Source organism: Oryctolagus cuniculus, chromosome 12 (assembly GCF_964237555.1).
Source record: "Oryctolagus cuniculus chromosome 12, mOryCun1.1, whole genome shotgun sequence".
NCBI lineage: Eukaryota > Metazoa > Chordata > Mammalia > Lagomorpha > Leporidae > Oryctolagus > Oryctolagus cuniculus.
The window spans coordinates 42,909,440-42,926,574 of NC_091443.1; the positions used below are offsets into that span (position 1 = coordinate 42,909,440).

Consider the following 17,135-nt stretch of genomic DNA (forward strand, 5'->3'; position numbering starts at 1 on the left):
AAGCAGCAGTAATGATTTATACAGGGTGAACCGAGGAAGGTGGATCCCTAGGCTTAGTCATATTTTTTATTTTATGGGAAGGCAGGCAGGCTTTCTTTCTTACTTCATTTTTGAGAAGAGTAATTTAACATTAGTTCAGCATAACAGTAGGGAAATATGATATAAAATACAAATGAGAGTATTGGTTCAGGAGGACAAGACCAATATTTGAGACAGAAAGTCTGAGTTCATTTGAAAGCTGCCTGACTCACAGACTCCATCTGGAGTAACAGACATGATGGACAACATAACAGTAACACTTACGGACTGTCCTTAAGTATCATCAGCAATCTCTACACACCAGGTCTTCAACAACTGCTAAACATTCTTATCCATAATTTCAGGAGTGAAATTTGAGATGTGACTTACACCTAGTGAACAAGCCTGGAGAATCATAGCCCCTCACTATTTGCAAAGCAAAGATAAAGAGGTGCTTAGGATATCTCTACTCCAACCAATATAATCAGATAAGACCAGGGAGAAAACTCATTGAAGAATCTCTAGGCAGAATCAGGTCTACTCCCTGAGACAACTACCTTGAGAAGGACTCTGCCGTGGGTGGCTACACTGGAGACCCAGAGCCAAGTGGATACTGATTCCCTCATTTTGGGGGAGAATGTCACGAGGCAGGTAGGGATACCTGCAATTCAGCATGGCCACCTGAAAGAGTTTCGCAGTGTATAAGGCTACACACGAAACAGCAGTTACCAGCTCTGTGCGGCAAACTACAGTGAAATATAAGGTAACTAAAAAATTCATTTCCTCAGTTGCACTGGCCACATTTCAAGTGCAAATAGGCACATGGTCTTAATAGCATCCCATGGGAGATGGTGCAAGACAGAACATTCCATCAGCACAGGAAGTTCCAGTGGATAGTGTTGGGCTAGAAAGAGATGGAGGCTGACACACGACTGACAAAAAAGGAATTCTGCAATACGGGATTTGAGAATGGGAGGGCACACTGGCCACAGAGGAGCTGCATCACTCACCTCCCACAGAGGAGAGAGACCTTGGTTCCTGCTCCCCGGGCCTGCCTGTCCATAAATAACCTAGGGTTCAAGTGCTCTTATGTCCCCATGCCCTGTGGGACCTCAAAAGCCAAATGTGTGTTTTCCATAAAATATTAAGTCAAGAAAATTAAGACAGCACACTTAATGTGAAATAAAGTTCATATACTCCTGTTTAAACACAGATTAGAATTTCTGTCAGAACAATGCCAGTGAAAAGTTGACATTCTAATTAATACAATTTACATTATAAAGCACTGAATATCTTTATCTTGCTATTATAAAATGTCCTCTTTTTAAAAAAAAAAAAAAGAGAGAGAGACTCTACTCAACAGGGATTTGAGTACTAAGGGCAGTATTTAAAAATCCCTGTACAAGCGAGGGGGTTAGGGTCACTGGCACTTTACACACCATCAGCCTCAAAACCTAAAAAATGCCTGCAGAGAGGAAAGCCACACTCCCATCCTCGGGCACACGGTTTCATCATTCTTTAGCTTCCACGGGCAGCAAGAAGATTCAGAAGCATTTTTTGTTTTGTTTTGATTTGTGTTTTTTTTTTTAATTATTTTTGCAATGGTATAAAACAAGCTGCAAAACACAGACATGCAAGAATTAAAACATTTCCACATTTCCTCTCTCCTTTCTTCTCTCCTCTCCATCTCTCCCTTGTCTCTCACTTAAGATCACAGAGAACACTTGTGAACTACCATATATGTAGGACTCCCATTCGATGTTTACTCAATCCAAATTCTGAGAGTGTAAGAGGGGCAGAAAATCAACCCCACAGTTGGGTACCCAAGAATTCATGTTCATTGCCTTTGTCAATTTGACGCTATCGGTGGAAGGAATAAAGATGAGATCCTTAAAGCCTGCATTTTCATTTCCTACGACAACGTGCTTTTGCTTCATGCTTTATCACACTCCAGCACTTGGTTTCCACCCCTTCATAATTGATATAGGCCATTCGAAGCATTCAGTAAAAACCTCATGAGGTTCATCAAATGTCCCTCAGTCTATAATTCTTGCTTCTAACATTCACAAGCATATTCATCCAAGTGTTTTCCACTTTCCCTCCATAGCTTTCACTGTGCACGGGATGAGTGTAATGACAGTTGTATTAATTATCTGCTGAAAAACCCACATAGCAGCAAAAATGATGGAGATCATCGTTTTAAATATTTTATTAAAATAACCCACTGTAGAAGAGATAAAGTAGACCCTCTTGATAATGAGAGGTTCATTAATTTTACAAGAATTCTAGAAAGCTTAGAATGGTCATCAAAATGGTCTCTCTCGTTTATTTATTATTTTTAAGAAAAGGAAAACCTTCAAGTGTTGCTTTAGAGAGCAAAGGTCTAGTAAAATTTCCTGAGGTATTTTTACAAATCCTTTCGGGAAAAGCTTTGAAAAAATAGCTTAAAATAAGAAGGATTTAGATTTTATAGAAGACTTGAAATGCCTGTAAATTTCAGCTTCATCATTTACCCGTAAAAACTCCCTTTCACTAGTGTATGACTTTTGATAAATAAAATTGGTATTCTCCATAGAGAAACAAGCAGCGTGGTCAAATCCTCCAATTACTGGTAGCAAAAGCTGAACAATCTTGCCTACCAAGTGCGTCTCCAGGTACAGTTTAAGGCCGTCGGTCTCTGCTTTAGGGGGAGTCCAATTCTCAGTGGTTTCCATGGCTTCGTGTAACCACTGGATGAATTCATCTAGTTTGTTGACAAACCCCTTGTGAGAGAAAAGAAAAGGGGAGAAAACAAGAGGAAAGGCATGTTAGTTGGCTATTTTTCGAAAAGGCAATCTTAAGAATTCTCAGCGTCACCCATGATGAACTGAACACCACTGCACTCCCAACCCAGTTTGATCTTTGCTGTGATGGGATGTCCTGACCCGGAAATCTATCAACCTGGGAAAGGCACTGTTAACAACTCTTAGGAATTCTTTGCTGAGAACTTTGGTTCAGACCGCAAGGTGTCACTATGTGCATGTGACCTCAAAACAGCAAAATGTTTCCGGTATCTGACAAACTTCTCCTTGCCAAAAATTCAGGTTGGATGTGCTAGGAACACTCATTGGCTCTGGGAGATACAAGCCTTCCTGCAAAGATGGTATTCTTAACTGGGAAGCCTATAAAGCTGAGTTGCCTTAGTTGGACTAGAAACACATTCTGAAATCACATAACTGGTTAAAGGTACTTGGATAGGCCCTACAGGCAGCCCAAGTGTCTGTCACTGAGTCTCTGCGCTAAGCAAGCAAGAGTAGATCAGTGGGATTCATGAACAAACGTAAACACCTCACTCCTGGTATGTCCAGACATAAAGAAATATCCTTGGCTAGGAAGCACAAATCACAATAATCTCTCAATTTTTCAAATAGTGGTTATAAAATTTTATTGACCATTTAAAAGAACACATCTGCAGAAACGGAAAATATCTTGAAAAAAAAACCGAAAGCCCAGCTACAGACCAAAGCAAAGCAAATGGGGCCGGGCTCCGTTTTTCATGTCTGGGTAAACAGCACCACCTGGAGGTCATAAGGAGCAAAGGCAGCTTTTTACATGAGTATTTACAGAGTTGAGGCTATTTCCCTGTTAAACTTAACCCATTTGTCAGATTTTTCCTTTTGATTAATTTTGATTAAACTTTGTAATGGCTAACAGAATATATCCTGGGACTTCACTGAGAACAGGTGAGACTTCATTTTCTCTATCACACTTCTCAGAAGCTAAGCTTTGTTATTAAGATTTCTCCTGGACAATATTTTAAAATTTATAACCATTTAATTCAAGCAACTGCATTTGCCTCAAGTAAATTCTTAGAAAAAGAGAAAACAGAATTGGAGAGGGTGGCAAAGTAGGCAAGTGCTACTCAGAAACACATTCTTGTCTATTAAATGGGGAGAGGGCTGAGTTTTGGATCCAGAGGCCCACACTCAGACCAGACTACCCCACCAAGCTCTGGTGTGTTGCCAGCCTCCATGGAGCTCAGTGTGTCAGCCCGTGTGGGGGTGTATCATATGGTTTCCCATGTTTATAACTGGCACCCAAAGCTCTCCTGTCCAATTAGCTCTACTATGCCAAGTCTCAGGACAATCACCCCCAGGGATACACATCACAACAAGATTTCACAAATGCAAGACTTGCCATTTAGCATCCTTCTGAAAGTCCATCATAACTCTGGAGTTTTGGCAAAGCCAACAAGAAATGCCATCACAGAGACACCTTAATGGGGAACTGAAACCTACGGCTGAACTGGGACTAGGAGGTAGGTTAATGCGCTTCAAATCCTAGTCTCCAACCCTACACTGATGATACCACCAAGGCTTCCTTTAGTCCTCGCCTTCACCCAGGTGAGCTGAGAAGCTGTCCAGGGGAGAAGGTTGCCTGCGTTTCAAACAATCTACTCCCTTACTGAGCACATTTACAGAGGGTCAATCCAAATCAACTGTTTTTCTCATTTTCTCATGTTGCAATCTTCTCCTAAATGACAGGAATTCTGCCAAATAGTTCATTGTGCCCCTTAGCATACATTCAGGGTGGCAGTTTCTCGGTTTTTCTCCTGTCCTGCACTTCCATAAATGTGAGACTTGTTCTGCTGTTCACTTACTCCCAAATCCTTGACTTGATGCAGAAGTTGCTCAGTTTCTCAGCAGAGCCTCCAACCAGTCCTAACATCCATCCCCAAATCACCGTTTTGGACATACTGGCTAAGGCTCAGGATGTTTCAAAAGCTCATCCATGACTTGATGTTCCCCGTAGATCCCTTCAGATGTGCCCAGAAGGTCTACTTATGAGCGGAAGCAAGGGCAGGGTTTGTTAGACACTTTCATAATTACGCTTTGTGAAGGATCAAGCAACACTTGGTTGAACACTGCCTATCATCTACATAGGCTAGTCAGAAAAACAGAGTCTAAATGGCCGATAAGTAATGAAACAAAAAGGGTATTTTATAGTAATTCTAGTGTGAAATATGAGTGTTTACCATTGAGTTTGGACTTGGGTTGTTATATACGTATATATGCATTGAGGAGAAAATTAAGTAATGTAAGAAATTATTTTGGAACTGATTATATCCAAAAGGACAAAGAGTAAATAAATAGAGCCAACAAATGAAACAACATGTATGTACAAGAATGCATGGGTACCTCTTCCCAGTCTCAGCCAAGTGGTAATAAACAGCACGTGTCTGATTTCCTAACAGAACCATGATTACATTGTTAGCTGGACCTTTGGGTCCTGGGTGAACCTTTCTAGATGACTCTGTGTAGCCCAGCCAAACAACAATAACAAAAACAAAGTCTGATATGAAGGGGGAAGGGTTTTCAGAGTTCTCTGACTTTATTCTGAATTACATTTCCTATCCTAAGCAATTATTCACTTGCTGCATATTTTTCTCCTTTCTTGATAAAATAAAGAAACTTTTATCAATCACAACAAAAACCTGAGAAGTCCCAGGGTTCCTAACTTTTGATTAAAAAAACAAAACAAAACTAAGAATTCTTCCTTCTTAGAAGTATCTTAGCTTCCCACTTCCTCTCCTGATTCTATGTGCAACTTCAAGAATATAAACAGAAATCACCGAAAATGTGAAACTGGAGCCCATCCAATTCTTGATACCTTTGTCACCTGCTATTTCTCAACTTCTCTCAGCTCCCTTATCTGTGTATGCTCACTAGTGCTTTGTGTACAGTGCACTGCATACCATCCCTATATCACGGGATGCTCTACTTAGAAAGATTAAGAAAGGGCCACTCAACACACCAACAACACGGATGTCCAGGAGTATTTGGACACACACACCAAACAGCTGCTGTTCATTTTCACAAACTCTGCTGGGGTCTTTGTGATGTGAATGAGGAGAATGAGGCTGACACAAGGAATAAGAGGGAAATAGAAAAAATATAAAACACAATTCTCCTGAATTGCAGGTCAGATTTTAGCACAACAAATACTGACCATTCATTCAATAATTATGTGTCAAATAGCTACTAAGTCAAGGCACACTGAACATTGCAGGATGTTGCTGGGGATACAAAGAAAAGTATCAAGACAAAGGTTTCAGTAACAGATAAAGTGCACCTAAACACTCACCTGCTGAATTCAAATAATTTTCATTGTTAAAAAAAAAAAAAAGAACTTTACAATAATGGGGTAGGTGTTGTGGTGAAGCAGGCTGGGATACCACTTTGGGATGAGCCAGATCTGGATTTTATAGGCATTTGGGAAGCATACAAGTAGATGGAAGCTTGCTCTCTGCCTTTCAAATAAATAAATAAATCTTTAAATACAGAATTTTATAACAAAAGGTTGGGACACACTCCCAGAGCTTGTAAAATGTATTCAGGCTGTATCAGACTTCTGTCTGTATTCAAATTCATTCCTATTATTCATAGAGACCTATCCATGTGTGTTTCTCTAACATGCAGACTTCATTCTTACCCAGAGGGTCAAAGGTAACTACAAAAATCAGATTTTCTCCATATACCCAATGCCATCAATGTGTTACATGGAAAGCACATTCAATGCACATTTGACACACCTACATGGGCTGAATCCCACACCACTGAAGGCCATCTGGGAGCTGTCATTGTTTAACTCCTGCAAGTCTAATCGGTTCAGTCTCCTTCTTGCCATGCACCACCAATTTCCTTCTTGTCCCTTTCTGATACTTCTTCCACTACCTTTCCTTCCTCTCTGCCTCCCTGCCAATCCATCCCAGGGCACGTGGTGGACGACCCAGTCCACAAGCCCCAAGCCTCCATGCCTCTTCTCGACGCCTGAGTCCTCTGTGTGAATCCCTTGCCACATCCATACTTGCTACAGGTTCTAAAAGCCTGAAACTCTCTATTGGAGCCATGCAAGGATTCGACCTCCAGAAGAGACCCCAGTCACCAATCCGGGGAGAAAAGGGAATAGCCCGTGGCCCCGCAATCACAGTCAGCACATCCTTCTCACTTGCAAATCATTTTCATCCTGGAAGTTCCCTCAGGAGGTCAGTTTTCTTTACAAGATTTCTTTATTTGAAAGGGAGAGTTACAGAGAGGCAGAGGCAGAGAGGTCTTCCATCTGCTGTTTCACTCCCCAAATGGCCACAATGGCTAGAGCTGTGCGGATCTGAAGCCAGGAGCTCCTTCTGGGTCTCCCACGCAAGTGAAGGGGCCCAAAGACTTGGGCCATCTTCTGCTGCTTTCCCAGGCCATAGTGGAGAGCTGGACCAGAAGTGGAGCCGCTGGGTCTCGAATTGGCACCCATAAGGGATGCCGGCACTGTAAGAGGCAGCTTCTCCCACTACAGCACACCACCACCCCTCGGAAGTATGTTTTCAAAAACTTATGTTTAAACTTTCTTAAGCATTACTCTCTTTCAAGACCAAGAAGTATGATGAAAGTGCATGCAAACATACACTTACTGGTGTGTGAAATCATTTGCTAAAGCCCTCAGCTGCCTAACACACATTTGAAGACTTCTATTCATAGGGAACACTTACAGCCAAGTCTTGCACTCTGATGATAAGTCAGCAATATTCATGCTTTCTTTTTTCCTACCTATTTGTCTCCTACCAGCAGCCTTATTTGGTCTGAAATGAACTGTAGGAGTGATGACCTGTGTGTTCTGTTAAAGGCGCCAGGCCTAACCTGGACAAAAACAAGGGCTTCCTTGCACCCCACGTGGAGCTTGGCAACTGCCACACAGTAGAAAACAAGACGTGGTCTCTGTCCCACGGACCTGAAAGTATAGGGGTAATTTTTTAAGGGCTTCGCAGGACTTTCAGACCAAAATAAAACTGAGAGCACCTGGACTGAGATGGCAGAGCAGAAGCATTCATCAAGAATGAGACACAATGTGGCCAGCACCACCCTGGGACGTGGTGCTGATGACGGCCATTTTGCAGATGAAGAATCTGATGACGGCCATTTTGCAGATGAAGAATCTGAGGATCAGAGAAGGTGAGATCTCCCAGGGGCAGAGTTGAAATCCGGGCCTGGATCTCTCCACAGTCTGTTCCTTCTACAGTGTCCCGTTGCTAGACAGAAGCAACGCTCCTTCCGAGACACGCATGGTCAGACCTGGTGGAGGACAAGTAACGTCCTCTCCTAGCCCCAGTCCTGCCAGCGAGATACAGTTCTCCAAGTTCTCCATCCTCTGCCTTCACAGTCACAAAATTCTGCTATTTTTTAAGGGAGCTATGATGAAACTAAATGCTTAAAAAGAAGTACATGCTTTAAAAAAAAAAAAAAGGAAGCAAAGATCACTGTAAAGTTCATTTCAAACTTGCAGAAAATTTAAGGGAGTTACATGCTTGAATGAGCCCATTCTACCAGTGTCTTCATTAAAGATGCGTTACACTCAGTTTAATCAGAGAGGAGATGGCCCTTGGGCCTCAGGACCAAGGAGGTAGCTCAGCCACCTACTTGATCTGCTCATTTCCTTTTGGAATTTGCTATTTGGATGTGAATGAAAAGTGTGATTCGTCCCCAGAAGGAGTCACGTTTCCCAGCGCAGAGAGAGATCAGGAGTGGTATCTGATCAAGTCGCAGCCTCCAGACAGGCACATGATGAAGGCAGCAAGAAGTGAAGCATTCTCACCATATTCAGGAACTGGTCAGCACCCCCCCCACCCGAATCTTTTACGCTATTAAAAAGTGTTTACCTCCAAGGCTAACAGATTCAGGGAATGCGCTCAGCTGGGCAACTCCAGCTGAGAGAGAGGGTCTGTGCTAGGTTGTTGTATACACGACAGTCATTTAAGTGACGTTAGACCCTGTGAAGTGGCAGACACAAGAGTGAAGCCCAGCAGATACAGAGACCTGTTCAACACGCTGTGGCTGGAAGGTGGTGGGGCCCTGCTGGTGCTGCAGGCAGTGGGGATCCTGACAGGCCAGCTGATCTAACAACAGCTTGTCTACGTCCCCAGCAGAAACCAGAAGCTGAAAAAAATAAGGATTGACTGTGGGGCACAAGGGAGGATATATTAAAAGAGAAAAAAGGAGGGGAAAATGCCCATCTTGAACCAGCATGGATAATGTTAAGAAAACATTCCTAAAGATAGACAAAACTGCATTTTGATTCCATATAGAAACTCAATGAGCTACTTAATGTCCCTCCACTTCAATTTCTTCATCTAAAAAATAGGGACAATAACATTTATCTCGGGGTTATATGAGACTATAACAGAAAATGTATTTTACAGTCTGTTATAAAACCATGACTTGATAAGTGATTTTAAAAATCGTTCCTAATCAATAAGCTTCAATTTGATCTTTAATCTCATCCTTTAAAAAAAATGTTGATTATGGGCCAGCGTTGTGGTGCAGCGGGTTAAAGCCCCAGCCTACAGTGCCAGCATCCCATATGGGTACCGGTTCGAGTCCCAGCTTCTCCACTTATGATCCAGCTCTCTGCTATGGCTTGGGAAAAGTGCTGGGGCCCCTGCACTCAAGAAGAAGCTCCTGGCTCCTGGCTTCGAATCAGCTCAGCTCTGGCCATTGCGGTCATCTGGGGAGTAAACCAGTGTATGGAGGACCTCTCTCTCTCTCTACCTCTCTCTGTACTCTGTCTTTCAAATAGATAAATCTTTTTAAAAAAATTTTTAAATGTTGATTATTCACTAAACACTGTGCTAGGTGCTACAGGGGAGATGGGTGGGGAAATTTCCCACACAGGCACAATCAAAGGTGTGGCAGCAATTGCCTTGAGCATTCAGAAGAGGGAGCCCTAGTTTCTGCCTCACAAGATCTCTGAGGCAGTGTGGGTGAGGCAGAGTTTGCACCTGCATGTTAATGAGGATTTCACCATCTCCCTCCTCCACTGGTGGATCTGGACAGCACCATATTTCTCTGTTAATAACCACACATTTAAGAATAATATGACTTAACTGTTCAGAAAACAGGCCATATTCTTTGGAGAAAGTTTACATATTAGCAATAGGACTACCAAGGAGTAACAGCTAAAGGACTTGACAATTTTCTTACTCACAGTACAGCTTTATTTAGACTCTGAAAACCAGCAAAATGACAACTCCATTTAGACGCAAAATTATGCATTGGGATTTTATATGCATATGAGGAGTCTTCAAAAAGTTAATAGAAATATGTATTATGAAAAAACTATGCATGGATTTCACATTTTCTTATACCAAAATACATTTATAATTCCATTTTCTATGAGCTTTTTGAAGCATATTTATCAACATATACATTTGTTTTTTTGTTTGTTTGTTTGTTTGTTTGACAGGCAGAGTGGACAGTGAGAGACAGAGAGAAAGGTCTTCCTTTTGCCGTTGGTTCACCCTCCAATGGCCGCTGCACAGCGGCCAGCGCACCGTGCTGATCCAATGGCAGGAGCCAGGTGCTTCTCCTGGTCTCCCATGCGGGTGCAGGGCCCAAGGACTTGGGCCATCCTCCACTGCACTCCCTGGCCACAGCAGAGAGCTGGCCTGGAAGAGGAGCAACCGGGACAGAATCTGGCGCCTTGACCGGGACTAGAACCTGGTGTGCCGGCGCCGCAAGGCGGAAGATTAGCCTATTGAGCTGCGGCGCCAGCCTAACATATACATTTGATCTCCCATCCTTGTGAATAATTTTTAGTTCCTATATGATTTAGATTTTAGATTTACGTATATATAGATTATATATGATTTAGATTTAGATTCCTACATGAATTTAGATTTCTATACAATAGGACTTACCTATGCAATTTACCTTTCCCAACCATCTATCTATGTACTTAACATGTAGCAAGACCAAATTCAAGATAAAGCACAGCGGAGTCAAGACTGCTGCTTTAGATTCTAGCACTTCACTCATTTACCCACATTCCCACCTACAAAATCCAACTTAGTACAGGCAACTGGCAGAAGAGATGGTCTGTGATTCAAGAACAAAGACTGAAGTGAAAGTTAAGTGATTCAGGCCGTGCTAATTCTGATGTCACATACACACAAAACCCAGGTAGGGAAATGTCATATGAAATATTTAGCTTATTTTCTAAAGGCTGAATAGGATGGTTTTAGAATATTTATTCCTGATAGAACTGTCCCAGAATAGAGGCAAATGGTTATCATAAGAAAAGAGAGCAAAAACAATCAAACAGAAAACATAAAATTTCCAGTTGGGAAGTTCTGTTCTGAGTCAGTATCATGTAGAAGAGATGAACTGAGCTGAAATCATGACTTCTTTAAATACCATTGACAGCGATTTCAACTGGGAAAACAAGAGCCCAGAAAGATCCCTGACTCACCACGGGAAAAGGTCCTCCAACAAATCTAGAGAACCTGTGGGTTCAGGGATTCCCTGTGGGTTTATAAAAAAAAGATTATCACTGATTCTAAGGACAAGACAAGATTAGAATGCATATAATCAAAGTATAATAAAGGGGGCCGGTGCTGTGGCAAAGCGGGTTAACACTGTGGCCTGAAGCACCAGCATCCCATATGGGTGCTGGTTAGAAACCTGGGTGCTCCACTTCCAATCCAGCTCTCTGCTCTGGCCTGGGAAAGCAGTTGAAGATGGCCCAAGTCCTTGGGCCCCTGCACCTGCGTGGGAGACCAGGAAGAAGCTCCTGGCTCCTGGCTTCAGATCAGCATAGCTCTGGCCATTTCGGCCAACTGGGGAGTGGGCCATCCAATGGAAGACCCCCCCCCCACCTTCTTTCTGTATAACTCTTTGAGGAAAAAAAACCCCTAATCTTTAAAAAAAAAAAAAAAGTATACTAAAATAGGCATGAATGAAAGACTTGGAAATAAACTGGAGCTAATAACAGGTTGATATTAATTAAGCACTTGCTATGTGCCAGGCATTCATCTAACCCTTACGACAATCCCATGATAGAAGATTCCCACACTCTCCATTGTATATGGAGGACACTTCAGCACAGACAAGCTTACATACAGCTATAAGGTGTGAAGTTGTTGTTGCTCCCAGGAATTCTGAAGGTCCCAAAGCTAGGTGACTTCCTCTAAGTGAGATTTTGCATCAAATGCCAATACCCCAGAGGCAATGAATGAGCAGGTCAGACCATCTTAATCTACACCTACAAACAAGGATCTTAGATGCTCATACTTTGAAATTTAGGATTATGAAAAGTTAATGATGGGGCTGGTGCTGTGGCGCTGACATCCCATATGTGCGTTGGTTCAAGTCCCGGCTGCTCCACTTCTGATCCAGTTCTCTGCTATGGCCTGGGAAAGGAGTAGAAGATGGCCCAAGTCCTTGGGCCCCTAATCCCATGTGGGAGACCCAGAAGAAGCTCCTGGCTCATGGCTTCGGAAGGGCACAGCTCTGGCTGTTGTGGCTGATTGGGGAGTGAACCAGCAGATGGAAGACCCCCCCACGTCCCCACCTATCATTCTCTCTGTGTGTAACTCTCACTTTCAAATAAATAAATAAATCTTTTTAAAAAAGTTAATGATTTAATAGTTGCTTTCCCATATCCAGTATCATACACATTAATACTTATCATGTGTGTACTCTCTACAAACTATGCTAGTTACATCTAAAGTTGTTGAATTGTCACAAATTTCCCCAATAGACAAAGAGACTAAGGCATAAAGGACTTACATAATTTAGTCAAGATCATAAAGCAACAAAAATGGTTATTAAGTAGTTTTGTTACCAAGTCCAAGCTCTTGACTCCAAACCAAAAATATACTCTCCATCTAACCAGACTTTCTTCCAAGAGGTTTTCATTAACAAAGGATGGTAATATTCTCCACTGTCCATTCTTTTTTTTTTTAAGATTTTTATTTTATTTATTTGAAAGAGTTACAGAGAGAAGCAGAGACAGAGAGAGGTCTTCCATCTGCTGGGTCACTCCCCAGATGGCCTCAATGGCCGGGGTTATGCCGATCCAAAACCAGGAACTTCTTCCAAGTTTCCCACGTGGGTGCAGTGGCCCAAGAACTTGAGCCATCTTCTACTGCTTTCCCAGGCCATAGCAGAGAGCTGGATTGGAAGAGGAGCAGCTGGGACGAGAACTGGCGCCCATATGGGATGCTGGCGCTTCAGGCCAGGGCTTTAACCCACTGCACCACAGCGTGGCCCCCGCTGTCCATTCTTATTTCCCTTTACGAGAACCCAATACTCATCCCACAGCCCAACCATTCCCATCACAGCCCTACTTCAGATCATTCCTCTGACATCCTGTGCTCATTTTTCTTTCTCCACTACTGTTGGTCTTTTTATTTGTTTCCTCCTTTTCCACAGCCCCTCTCCTCCCTTGTTCTGATTTTCTCTCTTCACTACCCACTCTGTTTCCTCTTCTTCCCTGCTCATTCCTTCTCTCTTTTTTTCTACAGCTCTAAGTCTCCCCCCAACCCCAGCCATCTTCTTGGGGACTAATCAGTCACTTTTAATAAACAACATTTCCTGACATAAAGTTTTAATGAAAAGGGCTGGATCCTTAACACTGAAGTGCAGAACTGAAAATGTTGTCATAATCCTGTGTTTAGATTAGCTCTAAATACTTTCCTGATTAGTAAGACCTCCTTGTAAATCAAATATCTGCAACAGGAATGCATGGGCCTAGATGGGAGGGTTTATAGAATATTAAGGTTAGTCAAAAGATACTCTGTGGTTACTGAGTTGTTCTTTATCTAAATATTCCTGATTTTCTAATAATAATTTTTTTAAAAGAACAATCTGGAATTCCATGTGGGTAGTTTATCAATACTGGATGATGAAGAAAATGCTCTAGCCAACTTTCTACTAGAGAACCGCAGGGCAGCAAGTCAGGAAAGGGAAGTAACTCAGCCAGTGCACTCCCATGATGGCCAGGAAGACAGAAAACAGTATTATCTAAATCTGCTTGGAAAGGAAACATGTGAGAGTCCCCCTAGAGAGGAGAAACACAAACCAAAAAGCCCTGAGCATCCATCTAGTTCAAAGGCTCCCTCTCCATTTTACAGGTGAGGAAAACTGAAGCTTGGAAACGGTAAGTATCCGACTGACAACACACAACCAGGAGACAGCTGGGTGGCCGAGCCAGAGCAAGCTCTTAGGTGTTGTGTCAAGTAGAGAGCTTTCATTGTTCATTTTCCACTTTTCATGGTCATCTTTTGGACAAGATTTCTGGAGGCTGTAAAAAAGGAATATTTAACTAAATGTCTTTAGTGTAATATAAATTTTACAGTCCTACTGGTTTAGCCAATTGTATATACAGTCTAGGTTGGATAGTATTAGACCAGCTGAAATGAAGATTGTCTTTTTGTTGTTGTTGTTCAAACTCCATGTGTATAATATGCATACATACACGTGTGTGTATTAAGTTTTTTATCCAGGAACTATTTATTGAGCCTTTACTATGTATCTGAAATTGCATTAAGGCCTGGGACTTACAGGAATGACTCCCATTCTTTCCGTAAAGGGTTCAGAGCATGGAGATGTGATGTGTTTGATGATGTACATTTGTGGTTAACAAACTATGACCCAGGACTCCTTGAGATTATTAAGAATAATCGGGACCCCAAAGAGCTCTTGCTTCTTTGGTCTGCATCTATCAATATTCATTTTAATAAGTTAAAAATATCAATTTTAAACAACAATTATATGCTGTTTTCAAATAGAGCAAAAAGGGGGGTATTCTTGTAGCTGTATGCAAAAAGCAAAAATCTAGCTTGATAGAAGAAAGCTGGATTTCCATTTCTAATTCCGCATTGAATCTATTATGATATCACACGTCACGCAGCCTCTGTAAAATGCCACTATTCACAGAGTAAGAACAAGAAAAGCAAACAACTCTTCAGCATTACCATGAAAACAGCCCTGACCCTGTGGACCCACAGAAAGGATCTTGGCAATACCTAGAGGCACCCGGACCGCTCTCAGAGAACTTCTGTTGTAGCCCACCCTGAGCAGTCAGCGGCTACTGGAAAGGCGCTGAACTCAGTCTAGGGGCGTCAAGGAGGGCTTCTTACAGGAATTCACGACGAAGCTGAGCTCTCACAGGAAAGCCTAAGTGTGGGGAGCAACCCGGACTGGACTGAGTTACTGGAATTAAGACTTATTCTATGCATCTGCTCTCCCACAATATGGCGCTGGGAGAGGAGAAAACAGCTTCTATGCAGCTGCCTCTTGCCAACTTGAGTGCTGACCTCCAGGAGCTGATCCTGCTCCTGATTGGAGGAGAGCAGCGTACTCGGCGTGTGGGCAGCCGAGTTGGGATTGGCGGAAGAGGACTATAAAGAAGGAGAGAGAGAACATGCACCAGGAACATCTAAGGGGAACATCTATCTGAAGGAACACCTGTGCAGCCCCCGAGAGAGCTGGCCGGCGGTGTGCCGCTCCCCTGCGGAAGTGGGGAATGTGGCAGGGGGAACCGCCCTTCCATGGAGGTGGAAGGGACGGTAGCCAACCCGGGAAGAACCAGCAGCAAATCCAGGGAGGGCCGAGCAGACGAAAGAACAGCGCAGGGTCCTGTGTCGTTCCTCCATGAAGAGGGGGAGCTACATAATGGTGCCGTGACTCGGATATGAAGCCTAGGCAGGGTTTAGTGTCGTTCCTCCACGAAGAGGGGGAGCGACACTAAGTGATTGAGCAAAAGAGCAGAGGGCACTGGGAGTAGAAGAGAAGATTCCTGCAGAAGGAGCCCACGAGAGAACAGCTCCCTTTGGGAACGCTAAGTAGCAGAGCAGGACAGATCCTCTGCTGGCGAGTAGGAAAATACCATGAAATGAGATTGGAAAGCTGACCAGGAGCCAGACCACAGACAGCATATTCTGGGGTTTGGACTTTATCCTGAGGACAATGGGGTGTTCGTTAAAGTTTCCAAGCAGAGGAGTGAGAGACTCTGATTGGCATCTTAGAAGATTCACTCCGGCTGCAGTGTGGAGAAGAGATTGACAGTCATAAGCCTAGAGCAGAAAGGCAGTTAAAGGGCTGCTCTAGTACTCTGTGGAGAGGTTGACAAGACTAGGCTAGGGCAGCGTCGATAGACATGAGAACACGCCAAGTTACAGAGAGTGTCAGAGGGCAGAATGGACAGAAGCAACTGGCAGGACAGATGAGGAAGGTTTTAGGATCCGAGATGAACTTTCTGTTTTCGATTGGATGTGTTATTCCTTAAAAGAAGGATTGGGAAATGTGGAAGGAAAAATTGTTTGCAGGAAACTCCTGAACCTGATAGTACAAATCAATATATTTTTTTTCATTTAAAAGGGAGGGAGAGAGGGAGAGAGGGAGAGAGGGAGAGAGGGAGAGGGGGAGAGGAGGAGAGAGAGAGAGAATCATCTACCTGCTGGTTCATTCCTCAAATATCTGCAACAACCACAGCTGGCCAAGTTGAAACCAACAGTCAAGACCTAAATCAGAATCTCCCACATGGACAGCAAGGACTCAATCAGTTGAGCTACAATCTGCTGCCTCCCTGAGTACACATTAGTAGGAAGCAGGAACCTGAAGTGGAGCCTAGATTTGAATGCAGGCAGATGCAGATGTCGCAAGCAGCATCTTAACTGAATGTCTGCCCATGAATGTGGTTTCTGAACTCAGCTGACGTGTCTAATAAGGCAGCTGTCTCTATGAGCCTGGAACTCCAGAGCAAGATCTAATCAGAGAAAACAACAGACGTCCAGATAGCACTGGAGACAAGGATGAGCTGTCCAAGGAGCAGTGTGGAAAGAACGGACCTACGAGGTCTGAGAGGGCCGTGCCCTCAGCCGTCCTCACCCCAGGACCTCATTCTGCCACCTGTCTCAGTGCTTCAGAATCGATCATGCAGCTCTTCATAAGCAAACTGAACTTGGAGAAGGAAAATCTCCTGAAAGTCTCTGAGGGTGCAAGGAGCTCACAGGTGCAGAGCACTGGGAACATCTCAGGTTGGTCTGGGGGAAAAAGTCCTTGCTGTCCCTTGGTGAGGAGTCTGTAAGATCTGGTGTAACCTGGAGACAGGACGGCCTCATGGCAGGTACTGGGGTCTGGGAGGGAGGGGTTTCAGTTGTGAAGTGAGGACTCTAGGCTGCATGATTTCTCAGGTCTCTCCCAGTGTCAACATCTGTGGCTCTTGCACACACAGTCTCCTTCAAAGCCACAGGTATTCAGATGGTTTACCTTTCCTTTGCTACTTAGCCAGGGAATTCCTGGCTATGCCTT

At 43.3% G+C, this 17,135-nt stretch overlaps 1 protein-coding gene across 11 annotated transcripts in view; it reads right to left on the reverse strand.

Annotated features, from left to right (window-relative positions):
- The window catches only part of AKAP6 (A-kinase anchoring protein 6), a 618,005-nt gene that overhangs the window by 253,629 nt on the left and 347,241 nt on the right, over nt 1–17,135 (reverse strand). For all 11 annotated transcript variants that reach the window (XM_051822153.2, XM_051822154.2, XM_051822151.2 and 8 more), the window contains one exon: nt 2,658–2,780. In XM_051822153.2, the coding sequence (XP_051678113.2) occupies nt 2,658–2,780 (123 nt within the window). The remainder of the gene's footprint in view (nt 1–2,657; nt 2,781–17,135) is intronic.